The sequence below is a fragment of the Mirounga leonina genome, unplaced genomic scaffold, assembly GCF_011800145.1.
Source record: "Mirounga leonina isolate KUSES-001 unplaced genomic scaffold, KU_Mleo_1.0 Mir_321, whole genome shotgun sequence".
NCBI classification, from domain to species: domain Eukaryota; kingdom Metazoa; phylum Chordata; class Mammalia; order Carnivora; family Phocidae; genus Mirounga; species Mirounga leonina.
The window spans coordinates 4,633,395-4,646,737 of NW_023270680.1; the positions used below are offsets into that span (position 1 = coordinate 4,633,395).

The 13,343-nt window shown below is 45.2% G+C and overlaps 1 protein-coding gene across 1 annotated transcript in view; it reads left to right on the forward strand.

Moving 5' to 3' along the window:
• The first annotated feature begins 309 nt into the window (after nucleotides 1-309).
• UBE3C (ubiquitin protein ligase E3C) overlaps nucleotides 310-13,343 on the forward strand; it is a 122,232-nt gene continuing 109,198 nt past the window's right edge. The window contains exon 1 of the mRNA XM_035029883.1: nucleotides 310-553. Within this exon, the coding sequence (XP_034885774.1) occupies nucleotides 488-553 (66 nt within the window). The 5' untranslated portion in view covers nucleotides 310-487. The remainder of the gene's footprint in view (nucleotides 554-13,343) is intronic.

A 13,343-nucleotide genomic window follows, 5' to 3' on the forward strand; every position in this document is an offset into this window, starting at 1 on the left:
GCGCACGCCGGCGGCCCGCGGGGCGCAGGGCCCAGGCGTCGGCGTCGGCGTCGGGCGCGCGCACGCCAGCCCCGGCCGGCGGCCATCTTTCCTGCCGGCGGCTGCTCCCGGTGCGAGCGCGGGTCCGCGGCCCTGCAGGCGCCCTCGGCCTCGGCCGGAGCAGTGGGGAGGCGTGGATGAGGGGGGAGGTGAGGAGGAGCGGTCCCCCCAGTGTCGCCGCCTCGCCCCCGAGGGCAGGCCGGGCGGGCAGAGCGCGCGGGGCGGGCTCGGGCTCGGGCTCGGGCTCCGGCTCCGGCTCCGGCCCCGGCTCCGGCCCCGGCTCCGGCCCCGGCTCGGGCTCGCTCCCCGCCGCGGCGCAGTCCTTCCCGCGGCGACCCCTCCTCTCGGCAGACCCCTCCCCGCGGGAGGCCCCGCCCCCGGGGCCCGCCCCGCCCGCCCCGCCGCTCTCGGAGTCGGGGGCTCGTCCCGCATGGGCTAAGCCGTGAAGATGTTTAGCTTCGAAGGGGACTTCAAAACGAGGCCCAAGGTGTCCCTCGGAGGCGCCAGCAGGAAGGTAGGGGCGGCGCGCGTGCGTGCGGCCCCCGGCGGCGGGTCGCCCGCCCCCGGGGCTTCCTGGCGCGGCGGGGGAGGAAGGGCTGTGTGGGCCGGGCGCGGCGGCGGCCTGACCCCTTCGGTCCCGAGGCAGGCGGCCGGCCGCCGAGGGCGCAGCAGCCCTTGCGGGTCCGCGCTGGGGACGGAGCGTTTCTTCGGACGTGGGTTCTAGACGCCCCGTCCTCCTCGGCTTCGGGCGGCCGTTGCTCCTGGAACGCGCCCGAGGGCTCTTTGCTGTCGTGGAGGGCGAACGGGTGTATCTGTTAGGGCCAGCCGCCTCTGAAGTCGGGGCAGAGCTCTCAGCCGGCCACGCGACTGAATCCAGAGCCGGGCGATTCCTCTTCACCAGCTTCTGGAAGCGCCGCCGGAGGGACTCTAGCACCGCGTTCCCGCTAGGCTCGGCCCCGTGTCACTCTCTTAGCTGCAGAGCGAGGGGGCGCCGGCGGCCGTCGCCCTGCGTCCTCCCTGGTGACTGGCACCTGCTGATTCGGGGACGTGCTCACAATAGGTGAGGGTGGGCGTTGCTTCCCGCGCTTGTCTCTCACGCCCCCTCCGCTGTCCTGGTTCGGGGCGGCCCTCTCTGCCTGTCTTGCTGTCATCAGGCTACAAATAAAAGCGTGCTCTGCGTGCTTGTTTGAAAAGTCTCAGTGAGCCTAGCTAGTTGATGGTTGACCAGAGAATTTTTTTGAATGTCTTCTAAATGCTTTGTATATTCTTTTTCGCCTCTTCATTAGCACGTTCTGTACGTTACACTCAGATAAGTGGGTTGACACACAATCCTCGGTGGATGCTCAAATCCGAGTAGGGACATCCTTTTAAAATCGGGCCCAGGGTGTGTGTGTGTGATGGTTTCCCGGGGCAGCGGAAGGGAACCCAGTAGGGAGTTGGCAGAGAACTGTGCCCATAACTTTCAAGCCTGAGTTTTGCATGGTAGTGGCTGGCTGCAGAACTAGGTACTAACTAGGTACTGTGTGGCTGCGGCACGGTTGGCATGGGTAACATTCAGTGGTTTGGGTAGTCGTGAAAATTACAAATGAGATAGAGGTGTTTCTGCCCTTGGAGTGTAGAAGAGGCCTTGGGGCCCTCCGGGCAGATCTAGGGTACACGTGAGGTAGAGAGCAGATGAATGATTGCACATGCACACAGCAGGCTGGGGACAGGCCATCACCTCAGAATCCATGTCACTTGTGACTTCTCTCATAGACAGGAGGGCCCCTGCATGCCCTGCTCGGGTGCTGTTTTCTCAACTGGTAACACGACTCTAGTCTGAGGAAATTCTTATCTATTGATCAGAATCTCGGGGAGATGGCACATCTTGTTTTTAGCTGTGCAAAACAATTTTTTTTTCTTTTTGATTGAGACTAAACATTAACTGTACGTGTCTTAGGTCATGTGCCTAGAAGAGCTTGAGGAGGTGACCTTGGTGCGACTGAAATTGGGGGGGGGGTGGGAAGGAGAGGGCAGGGAAAAGGTCTTCTTGCTTGGAGTCTCGCTGAAGCCCAGTCCCACCAAGAACTCGGGACCGTGGCTGGCATCACAGAACTGTCCCTTCTTGAGGTAAGGGGGCTGAATTTTGTAATTCTGTCTGCCCCCCCATCAGTTGGTCTTTGGCTGCAGGCCACCCTTGGGGTGAGGGTGGGAGTGTGACACTGCTGGCCCTTGGCTGAGGGCAGTTGTCCTGGGAAGGTACTCAGGGGCCAATAGTGGTTATAACACACAGCGGCTGGGGGATGGGTGCTCTGGCCTGGAATCTGGGTGAGAAATCAACTGCAGGTTCAGCTGGAAGGATTTTTACGAATGACTGCACCCTTGTGACCACCCCCCCCCCAATCAAATAACATTCCCAGCATTCCATAGGCTCCCTCCTGCTCCCTTCCATTCAATATTCCTTCTCCCAAAGATAATTGCTATTTGATCCCTGTGACTGTTCGTTAGTTTTGTCTGTTGAACTTCATGTGAATGGAGTCACATACAGTTTGTTCCTGTTTTGGGGTCCGCATTCTGAGAGGTGGAGTTCACTCTCCTTGTTTTGTTGCATTGTGTGAAAACAGCATGGTCGATGCATTCTGTTTTTATGGTGTCTTCTGGAGGGCACAGCCGCTCATATGCTGGGTTATGCACACACTTAGCTTAGCTCTAGTGCACATACCTGCATTGTCTGAGGGTGTCCGTGGCCTCACTTCCTTTCAACATTCTTATTGTCAGTCCTTTAATTTTGGCAGTTCTGGTGGGGATGTAGTTTCATTGCAGTTACAGTTTTAATTTTGTTTCCCGGGGGGGCAGAATTGTTGAGCACCTACAAATGCATATTTTTCCTTAATTCTCTTTGGGTACAATGTAATTCCTTCCCCTAATTTAAAAGGCAAAAGGTTATAAGGGTCTTTCCTTCATGTATTAAATTATTTGTAATTTTCCTCCTTTCTTGAACTTGGTGGAAAACTGAATATTGCCACCTTTTGAATACATCTTTTCTTTTTCCAAATTAAATGAATATCTTTAATGTTTATTTGTGAAGGCTCTGTGTAGCATCTGAAGCATAATAAGGAAACTTCCATGCCCTCATTATAATCTTGTTGGAGAGAGAAGACTTTAACAATTACAAGTCATATAATGGTAGAGAATAGTTACTACATTCTAGGTTTGTGTTAGGGCTGGTCCAGGAAAGGGTAGAGCTGGTTGGGGCTTAGTCTTGAAGGATGGATAGAATTAGGGTCGGTGGGAAGCAAGAAGGGTATTCTAAGTGGGTGGAAGGGTATACACAGAGTAAGTATATACTGGATTCCGCTGATTGTAAGTTACACAGTTTCCTACTTTTTAATATTTCTGAAATCAGGATACATCTTGGTGGCATGACATAGTTCATGGGTAATATTTGTTTTTCCTTTCTTGTAGTGCAGAGAAGAATATCTTAGGGACCATTCAATTACAAGTATAGAAATCCACTGAAAATTGCTTAGTAGGGGGGAAAAAGTGTATGGGAAGAATATGATGGTATCTCAAAGAACGTAAGGACAGAAACGTACCCAGATACCAAGTCATTAGCATCAAGGTGGTTACTCTTGGTGTTGGGCTGCACTGTCTCCTTCATTCTTGGCTTTCTGCTGACTGGCTTTCTCTCTTTTACTTGCATGTGACCTTGGCAGTGTATGATTTCCTAGTTGAGGTGCCCTACTGAGACTGTTGGATCTCAATTCCATTTCTCAGGAGAGGAAATCTGATTGGTCTGGGTCAGCTTCCCACCTGATGAGCTGAGTCTGGGATGGGGGATGGAATCTTTGGTACAAATAGAGCAGTCTAGATGTATGAGTTGTGGAGAGCAGATTCTCCAAGAGGAGGAAGTGGTTGTTGAACAGAATGTCTAGGTTTCTGTGGACATAAGTAGAGATGTGTAACAGGCTATTGATTGTACATGTATGAAATGAGGGAGAAATATGGGCTAGACATGCAGATTTGGTAGTTACCAACAGATAGATGACGCAGAAAGAAGTCCCTAGGGGAAGGCCTGGAGTATGGGATGGGGCGTGGCTTGTGGCATGTTGTAACATCTAATAAGTGAGGAGAATATTTAGGAAAGAATCACACCTGGCGTGGGGCTGGGGCAGGTCGGGGGGAAGCGACCACAGTGCCAGGTGCTGCAGGGGTGCAGTGAGGAAACACTAACAAATACCAAGCCCAGGGTGACTTTATGGGGATAATAGGCCAGGGTAGTAGGACTTGGAAGTCAGATTGCAGTACATCAGGGAGTGAATGGGAAGTCAAAAAGTGGCTAGATCTTTTTTGAAAAGGACCTGAAGAAGGTTGCATTCAGGGTCTAAGGAAGGTTTTGTTTTGGGGGGGATGGGAGAAACTTGAGCAAGCTATAGACTGGGGAAGGGGCAGGTAGAGGAGGGAGGCGTTGCAGAGCTTTCAGAGTCCTGGGGGAAGGGAGTGGGAAGAATTAGGTGTGAGCAGAAGAGAAAAATATATTTTTTAAATATTTTATTTATTTATTTGTCAGAGAGAGAGAGAGCCCAGGCGGGGGCTCCTCACATTTCCCCAGTTAATTAGCGTCTTGCGTTAGTGTGGTTCATTTGTCATAATTGATAAGCCAATACTGATACATTGATGTTCACTCTTTGTGTTGTATTTTCTATGGGTTTTGACAAATGTATAATGACATATTATCCACCCTTGAGTATCATCCAGAATAGCTGATTGCCCTAAAAATCCTCCCGCCTTTACTTATTCATCCTCCCCCATACTCCCTGCATCCTGTAGTACAAGTATTTAGTTTTATAAGAAACTGCAGAACTGGGGGCGCCTGGGTGGCTCAGTCAGTTTGGCGTCTGACTCTTGGTTTCAGCTCAGGTTATGATCTCAGGGTCCTGAGAGCGAGCCCCTCGCTCAGCAGGGAGTCTGCTTCTCTCCCCCTCTCTCTGCCCCTCCCCCCGGATGTGTGCACTCTCTCTCTAATAAATAAATAAATCTTTAAAAACAAAACAGAACTGCCGAAGTGTCCTCCAAAGTGGGTGCAGCATTTTGCACTGCCGCTGGCAAGGAATGAGAGTTCCTGTTGCTCCACATCTTTGCCAGCATTTGGTGATGTCAAGTGTTCTGGATTTTGGTCATTCTGATAGGTATGTAGTAGTATCTCATAGTTTTAATTTGCATTTCCTTGATGACACATGATGTGGAGTATCTTTTCATATGCTTATATGCCATCTGTATATGTTACCTTTTGCCCATTTTTTAATTGGGTTTTTTTTTTTTTACTTATTTTTTTTATTAATTTTTTTAAGTGGGCTCCATGCCCAGTGTGGAGCCCAATTCGGGGCTTGAACTCAGGACCCTGAGATCAAGACCTGAGCTCAGATCGAGTCAGATCCTTAGCCGACTGAGCCACCCAGGTGCCCCTCCATGCTATTTTTTTTTTTTTAAGTTGGCACTTGGTATATGTGTTGTCATGCTACTCTGTGTACATTGCAGTGGAAAATAAAACTCTTATAGATCTGGCATTAAGTAAAAATGTTATCTGAGATTAGATTTAAGAATGTTAATTTATTGTCAGGACTGGTATTATTACATTACTGTTTTATCTAGCAGTACCAGTTCTGTTCTCTTGAATGTAATTGTTGGTAGCCTTCATATATGGGACCAAAAAACTGGTTCCTTGTAGCAGATAAGGTCAGGAATTCTTGATTTTGTTCTTAGGGAAATCAAGCGGACTAGAAGGCTGTGACTATTTGTCTAATTCCTTTTGTACTCGTAATCAGGGCCTAGGGTGAGGCAAGCAAGGCAGCTAGGGCACAGAATTTAGGGAGGCACTCACGCAAGTTGTACAACTGCAGGGCTTAAGGGGGCCCTTACTCTCATGGCTGGCCCTGCACCAACGCCACCCACAGAGCAAGCACCTCCTTAAATCTTGTTCTCCAGGTACCTAGCTTGCCTCACCAGTCCCTGTCTGGCTGTGCACACTGAAGCTGATTTTCTTGGTTAGGAACTTACTTGCCCACTAAGTCTCTTAATTAAGGTAACACATGGAAAGTGTCATAGGACTGCACAGGAGCCTCAAAAGAGTTTATTGCAAAAGCAATAGGGAGTTTTCTTCTGTGACTTTCCTTTTATTCTTAAAACTTTCATAGAATGCAGACAGCTAGAAGTTTGGAAGTTAGACATCTTATTCTTAACAGTGACCTTTATTTTATGCCACTGTAAGAGTAGCTGCTTTCTACATGTTCCTGTTCTCCAGCCGTGGCCTCTTCACACCTTCCTTTATTTATAGCGTTTGTCAACAGGAAGGCAGGAGCGGGAACTTTCTTCTGTTGGCTTGTCTCCTTATAGTTCATTGCCTTTCGGGGTAATCAGATTAAAGTTGGACATGCCTGATGGTGTAAATTGGCACAACCCACTTGGTGGGGGGCGGGGGGCGGGGGAGAAGCAGTTTAGCATCAAAAGTCTTAACAAGGTACATCCCCTCTAATCCAGTAATTCTACTTTTAGAAATTAATCCTAAGGAACTAATTTGACAGGTGCATAGGAAAGATGTATGGGAAAAAATGATGATTGTGGCGATACTCATCATATTAAAAATATAAAACAACCTAAATGGCCTACAGTAGGAAATTTGTTAAGCAGATGGTAATATAACAACGTAATGGAATGCTATACAACCATTTAAAGTGGTCATGATGTTTGCTTATTAATATCTATATTTTAGGGGCACCTGGGTGGCTCAGTTGGTTAAGCGACTGCCTTCGGCTCAGGTCATGATCCTGGAGTCCTGGGATCGAGTCCCGCATCGGGCTCCCGGCTCGGCGGGGAGCCTGCTTCTCCCTCTGACCCTATCCCCTCTCATGCTGTTTCTCTCTCTCTCTCTCTCTCTCTCTCTCTCAAATAAATAAATAAATAAAATCTTTAAAAAAAAATCTGTATTATATTTATTAAAATGATTCATTGTTTATGGAAATAAGCAGATTACAAAACAGTACTGCAGTGAGCATTTAAATATTAGTCTAAACAATCATGATATTGGGGTGCCTGGCTGGCTCAGGAGAGCATGTGACTTTGTTGTTTTGTTTAATGATTTTTATTTATTCATCTGAGAGAGAGAGCATGAGTGGGGGAGAAGCAGCCTCCCCACTGAGCCGGGAGGCCGATGAGGGGCTCGATCCCAGAACCCTGGGATCATGATCTGAGCTGAAGGCAGATGCTTAATGACTGAGCCACCCAGGCGCCCCAAGCATGCAGCTTTGATCTCCGAATTGTAAGTTCAAGCACCATATTGGGTGTAGAGATTATTTAAAAATAAAATTAAAAAAAAAACCAAAACAACCAGTCATGATATCTACTTTACCACTTTCTTAATTTCCAGTAAACGAAGGACATGTTCTCTATTCCAGTGTAATGGTGGCTTAAAGCAGTACATTCTCGTCATTTCACCCAGTTTTGTGGGACAGGTATCTGAGGGCAGTTTGTGGAGTGGCTCTGGCTCAGCATCTCTCAGAAGCTCAGGTGTCTAAAGCTCTGACTGAACTGGGGATCCACACCTGGGCTCGCTTGTCCACGTACCTGGTCTTGGTGGGAGGTGTCAGTTTCCTCCTACCTGCACATCTCCTGAGGGCTGCGTGAATGTCCTCATGACATGGCATGTGATGTGAGAGGGCAGAGAGAGAGCAGCATGCCTGTACGAGGTAGTCCTGAAGGTCACATACACTTTCGTCCTATTCTATCCGCCCAGTCGACCCTCAAGGTGAAAGGTAAAGTTAAGTTCCACCTCTTAAAGGGAAGCAGCATCAAAGAATTTGTGGAAATATTCTTTAAAAAAAAATATGTTATTGTGGGAGACAGAGTGCATGCCTGCATGTGCACAAGCAGGGGGAGGGGCAGAGGGAGAGAGAGAATCTCAAGCAGACTCCCCATTGAGCGCAGAGCCAGACACAGGGCTCAGTCTCACGACCCTGAGATCATGACCTGAGCTGAAATCAAGAGTTGGAGGCTCAACCGACTGAGCCACCCAGGTGTTCCCAAATTTGTGGAAATATTCTAAAACCACAGAAGGGGTGTCAGTTTTAGCTAAGTTGTAAACGCTGATACCACATGACTTACAGATGTTATTTTTCTGTTTCAGCCTAATAAATATTATGGCTTTCTTTTTCTCCTACTATATTGAGTCAGTAGTTACTAGCTATGTAACTATTATGTAAATAATGAAACAGTTATAAAGCAAAAATTGTTGACCAAGTAATTTTTCAGTAGACATTTTGATGAAATTTAGTTGACTCGGAGACAACTTTGTAGCTCTGTGCCTTGGAAACTTAAGCAGATGACATTTATTTGCGGCATTGTGCATTTACTTAGGTCATTTGCCTCTTTAATCCAACTACCCTTGGAGAAAAGGGGGGATATACGGTTGGGCGGGGGGGAGTAGATAATTTTGGAATGAGTGTCTTTGGGTTGTCACCATGACAACCGTAGGGCAGGGTGCAGACACATGAGGATATGGAAGAGAGGTGAGTGAAGTAGGAGAGTATCGTGGTAAATTTTTGCTCATTGGGAACTTTTTTGGACAGTCCTGTACCAGAATGAAGGGAGAAAGCTTGTTTTCCTTTTCTTTTAGTCCTTGTGTATCCTGTTTCCAGAACTCCAGGCAAATGGTATAAGGTTAGTGCCATAGGCTTTTGTGCGCTGGGTTTCTTACCACTGTTTATGTATGAACATTGTTGCCATCAGTGAGAAGGAACAGCATAGACAGAGGTGTCCAGCCATGGAGGGGTGGTAATCACCTACAGATGGTTCAACACGGCTGGAGTTAGGGTAGGAGAAGAGAAGGCTGGGGACGGGCAGTCGGGGGCCAGATCACAAAGGGTTCCGGGGGTCACACTTGGCATATCCAGGCACATTGATGAGCCAGTGAAGGATTTTAAGCACTGAAGTGAGGTTTTGGGAGAGATGAGCGCGGGGCAGTGCAGGTGGTTGGAAACCAGGCGAGAGATAGCGGTAGTTGTGCAGAAGAGTAATGAGGGCCTAAAGCAAAGCCAGGGGGGAGGCTGAGTGGAGTGGAACTGAAGAGCTGTTGAGGAGGCAGAATTGATGAGCTCTGCAATGAGAGGGTCACTTCAGGTGTTTGGGATTACCAGAGTGGATAGTGACTCCAGGAACCAAGACGATGTTCCATTCCTAGGGGCCTGTGCAATGTGAGATGTTTGGGGATGTTCAGGAAGCACTGGTTTGGACCTTTGGGTAGAGCCTGGGAGTCCATCAGTAGGTGGTTGAAATTGTGAGATGCACCGGAATCCTCGGGAAAGCGTTCCTCTGAGAAGACTTGTAGGCTCAGAACAAAACTCTGAGGGATGCCAGCATTTACAGAAGCAGAGAAAGGGGCATGCAGTCAGGGCCTGGTGAGCAGAACGCCCGCAGGTATGTCCACATGTGGGTGGCCACACTCGCCATCAGACAGCAGTTGTTACTGACGGAGGCAGAGTGTGCGAAAGCAGGGCTCATCGGAGGACCGCGAGCCTTGTGTGTGAGGCTTGATCTTGAGGCTTTTTGTTTTGCTCCAGCCATTCCGCTCTGTCTTGTGTCTGACTCTATTTTATCCCAAAGCTGAGAGCTAAGTCATTCAATCTGTTTTCTAAAATTAAAATTTTAATTTTTAAAAATTACTGTACATGCTCATTGCATGAGCTTTGTATGAAGTATATATGTTTATACTTTATTTTTGGATGTTTAGGTGGTTTTTATTTTATTGTGAACAACATCTTTAGAGCCAACAATTTATCATTATTTTTTAGGATAAATTAAAGAAGTTGAATTGCTTGGTCAAAGTATGCATATTGTAAAGGCTTTTGATACGCTTTGTTCTCTAGAAAGAATTGTATCGGTGTCTATTCCCTGGGCGTGGCGGTTAAGTGCCGCCTGCGCATCTTTGCCTTGCCGTCAGCCTCTGAGGACGTTTTTGTCTCCAGGGAGTCCCTTTTCTCTCTTTCCTTGTTGCAGTGACATAGGAGGCTGTCCTCCGTATTTGTCCTCCTGCAGGGCGTTTGGCTTGTTGTGCCCCCTCATTTCTCTGTGACTCCTGGAGGCGTCCACACTCCGTGCCACATCCTTCCGAGGGAGAGAGATCAGAGCTCATCGAGTCCAGAAAACCACGAAGCTCAGGAACCCTGGTCTGTTCTCCAGGATGCTCTGCTGTGCCGTGTAGCCTGCATGTCTGGCATCCGCCTCCCACTTTACTTAACGCTCTCCTTTAACTGCGGGGGGAGTCAAGGAACATGAATGGCCTGCAGGCACTGAGAAGGTGGTTCTGATAAAATCCTACGTCTTTTTAAACTAATTTTCCTTGCAATGCTTTAATGCTCTTAATATTTTTAAGGAACATTGGTAAACTCTAGTGTGTTGGCAAGCAGCATGATTCGTATCACATCTTTACTACAAAATGTGAAATTGTTAAAAGTACAACGGAAACCAGAAGAAATGTTTATCTCCGTAACCAACTGTCTGTGATTTAGTTGCTTATCTTTTTTGGGCTTCTCTTTTTCACATCTTATAATATGAAAGTTGTAATTCTTGATAATGAGAAAGTCAAACTGAATTATCACTAATCTTCCTTGCTTTAATAATGTTTCCATTTCCAGTCTCCAGACCAGGGGCCTTTGAAACAGTGTTAACTTCTTTTTAATTGAAAAAAATTATAAGAAGTGAAATCCAGCTAAAGGGCTTATAATGAAACCTTCCCCTCACTGAGATTCCCAATTTCCCCATTAGTACCAGTTTCCTCAGTGTCTGTTCAGAACTAGTCTAAACATAAATAAGCATATTCCCCATCACTTTTTCAATAAAAACGAGGGAATATACTGTTCTTCTACTTAGTGTTGTAGCTTAGTGATGACTCATTAGGTCTTGGTAGTTCTGTTTTCACAGGTGCATGATATTCCACACATGGTTTGTGTCATGTAACCACTTCCCTATTTATGTGTGTTTCTGTGTGTCTGTGTGTGTATGTATCTATAGGTTATTTCCAGGGTTTTGCTATTAAAATGGTGCCATATTTACCACCCAGTTCTTATGTAAGAAAAGGACATCTTTCAGAATTTGTTATAATGGGATTAAACTATTTCATAAAGTGAGCTCTTGTCTACTTATAATGTTTATTATAAAAAATTTAAGATACACTGAAATGAAGAAAAACTACCTCTTCGGAACCCTACCCTCCATTTAGAAATAAAACACTGCTAATATGTGGGTAAATTTCTTTCTAGTTTTTTTCTATTATTTGTTGAATTAGGAATCATATTGCACATTCTGTTTCATAAATATGATATTTAGTAATTTATTACTGTATTTGATGCACCTTTAAATATTTTTTGCATGTACATGAAGTTGGTTGCTCTTATATTTTCATAGAGGTTCTTGGAAAAACCCACATATCATAGATTGTGTATTATTCACAAATAATACTTTTGCTAACATTTGACATTTTAATTAACTCAAAAGGAAGTGTTTTACTCGAATATTCTTTGAACTGTGTAAAACTGTTCTTACTATGTTAGTGCATGAGAGTGGGAAAATACTAACTTAAACCAGGTGTGAAACTGATTACTCTATCTACACTGTTAAATGAAGTAAATTGCTAAAGGAAGATAACCCAAATAGTGAAACAAAGGAAACTTTGTTTTTAGAAATCAAGATATTAATAAGCATGCTAGCGTTCCTTTTATAAATGGTTAGCCCATTTGAGCATTTGGTGTATGGAAGTCATATTATATAAATGTACTTTGACTTCAGTGACCATAATGTTTTTTATTCTGATAGTTAATGAAATCTAATTTAAACTATCTATGACTTACATTTTAAAAAACTTCATTTTGTTACTACCAAAGGTATCTGCATTTAAAAAGGGCATTTTTTCCCCCATTTAAAAACATGTTTGTTAATGGTATTTTTGAAGTTTGGCCATATTTAATTTTCAGAGATGAGATAATGTGCCTTGAGTGCAAAGATCAAATAGAGAGGTTTGCTGTAATTTACTCTTGTTTACATATTGATGAAAACGGTTAGTGTCACAGCAGTGGAGGTGAGATTGGCGTTGAAAGTAACATGTACCCAGACGTCCCGAAGAATAACAGGCTTAGTCATTCCAAAAACACTTGATGAGCGTGTTTTATGAAACTGGTATACAATTGCCCTTCGAATTCCTAACTTTTCTAGGCCTGGAGAATTTAGAAGGTAGAATGTCTTCAAGCACATGTATAATAAATTGGAACCAAAAACTTGCTAAGAATCAAAATCTGAATGTTCTTTTTACTGGTACTTTATTATTCTTTTCCTCCCAGCCACTTCACTGTGGATTTATTCTTGGTCATGTTGAGCTGTTTTTAAAAATTGATGTTCTCATGTAGCTTCAATAGTTTGTTATTACCAAAAAAAAGTATTCCATGGGCATGGATAATGATTCAAGCAGTGGGAAATAACAATGCAAAGTGATCACAGTCTCCCCACCTTTCAGTCCCTTGGTCCCTGATCCTACGTCAGGCTCTCACAGGTTCTTCCCTGTCATCTCGGCTGGTCTGGCACGGAATCATCAGGGGCTTGCCCTTCTCTTACTTGACACACTGTAGAGCATATTCAACAGACAGTGGCACTTACCCCCGAGAATACATCTTGGAGATAGTTGCAGTTCAGTGCAGCTGGACGGACTGCATTCTTTTAAAAAGCAGGATGATCCTCAGTGTAATGAATGTTTCGTAACTTCGTTAGCTGTCATGTATTTTAATGGCCATTTACTGTCTTTTTTGATAATTTAAGCAACATTGCAGTACATATCCTTGTATATGTGCCTTTAATATGTATAGGCTAAATTCCTAGAAGTGCTAGGTCAAAGGCTATGCACATTTTGAATTTTAATAGATTCTCCTGTATTGCTAAGGCCGGCTTATCAGCGAACGAAAGTAGCTGCCGTCCTCTATAACTCACAGCATGCTATCTGAGTTTCTTTGCCAAACATATAGGTCAAAAAGCCTATTTCATTGTGTTTCTATTGCATTTTTTCCTCAAATGAGTAAAAATGAAGCTCTTCTGTTTAAAAGATTTTTATTTCCCTGTGCACTGTATATAGCTTTTGCTAATTTTTCTATTTGATTGTAGATCTTTTTAAATTATTTTGGAGAGCTTTTACAAACAGTTGGTTTTGCATTGTTACAAATATTTATTCCCATTTTGTCATTCTATTAACGTGTGTTATATTTTTCTATGTAGAAAGTTCTAACAATCATGTA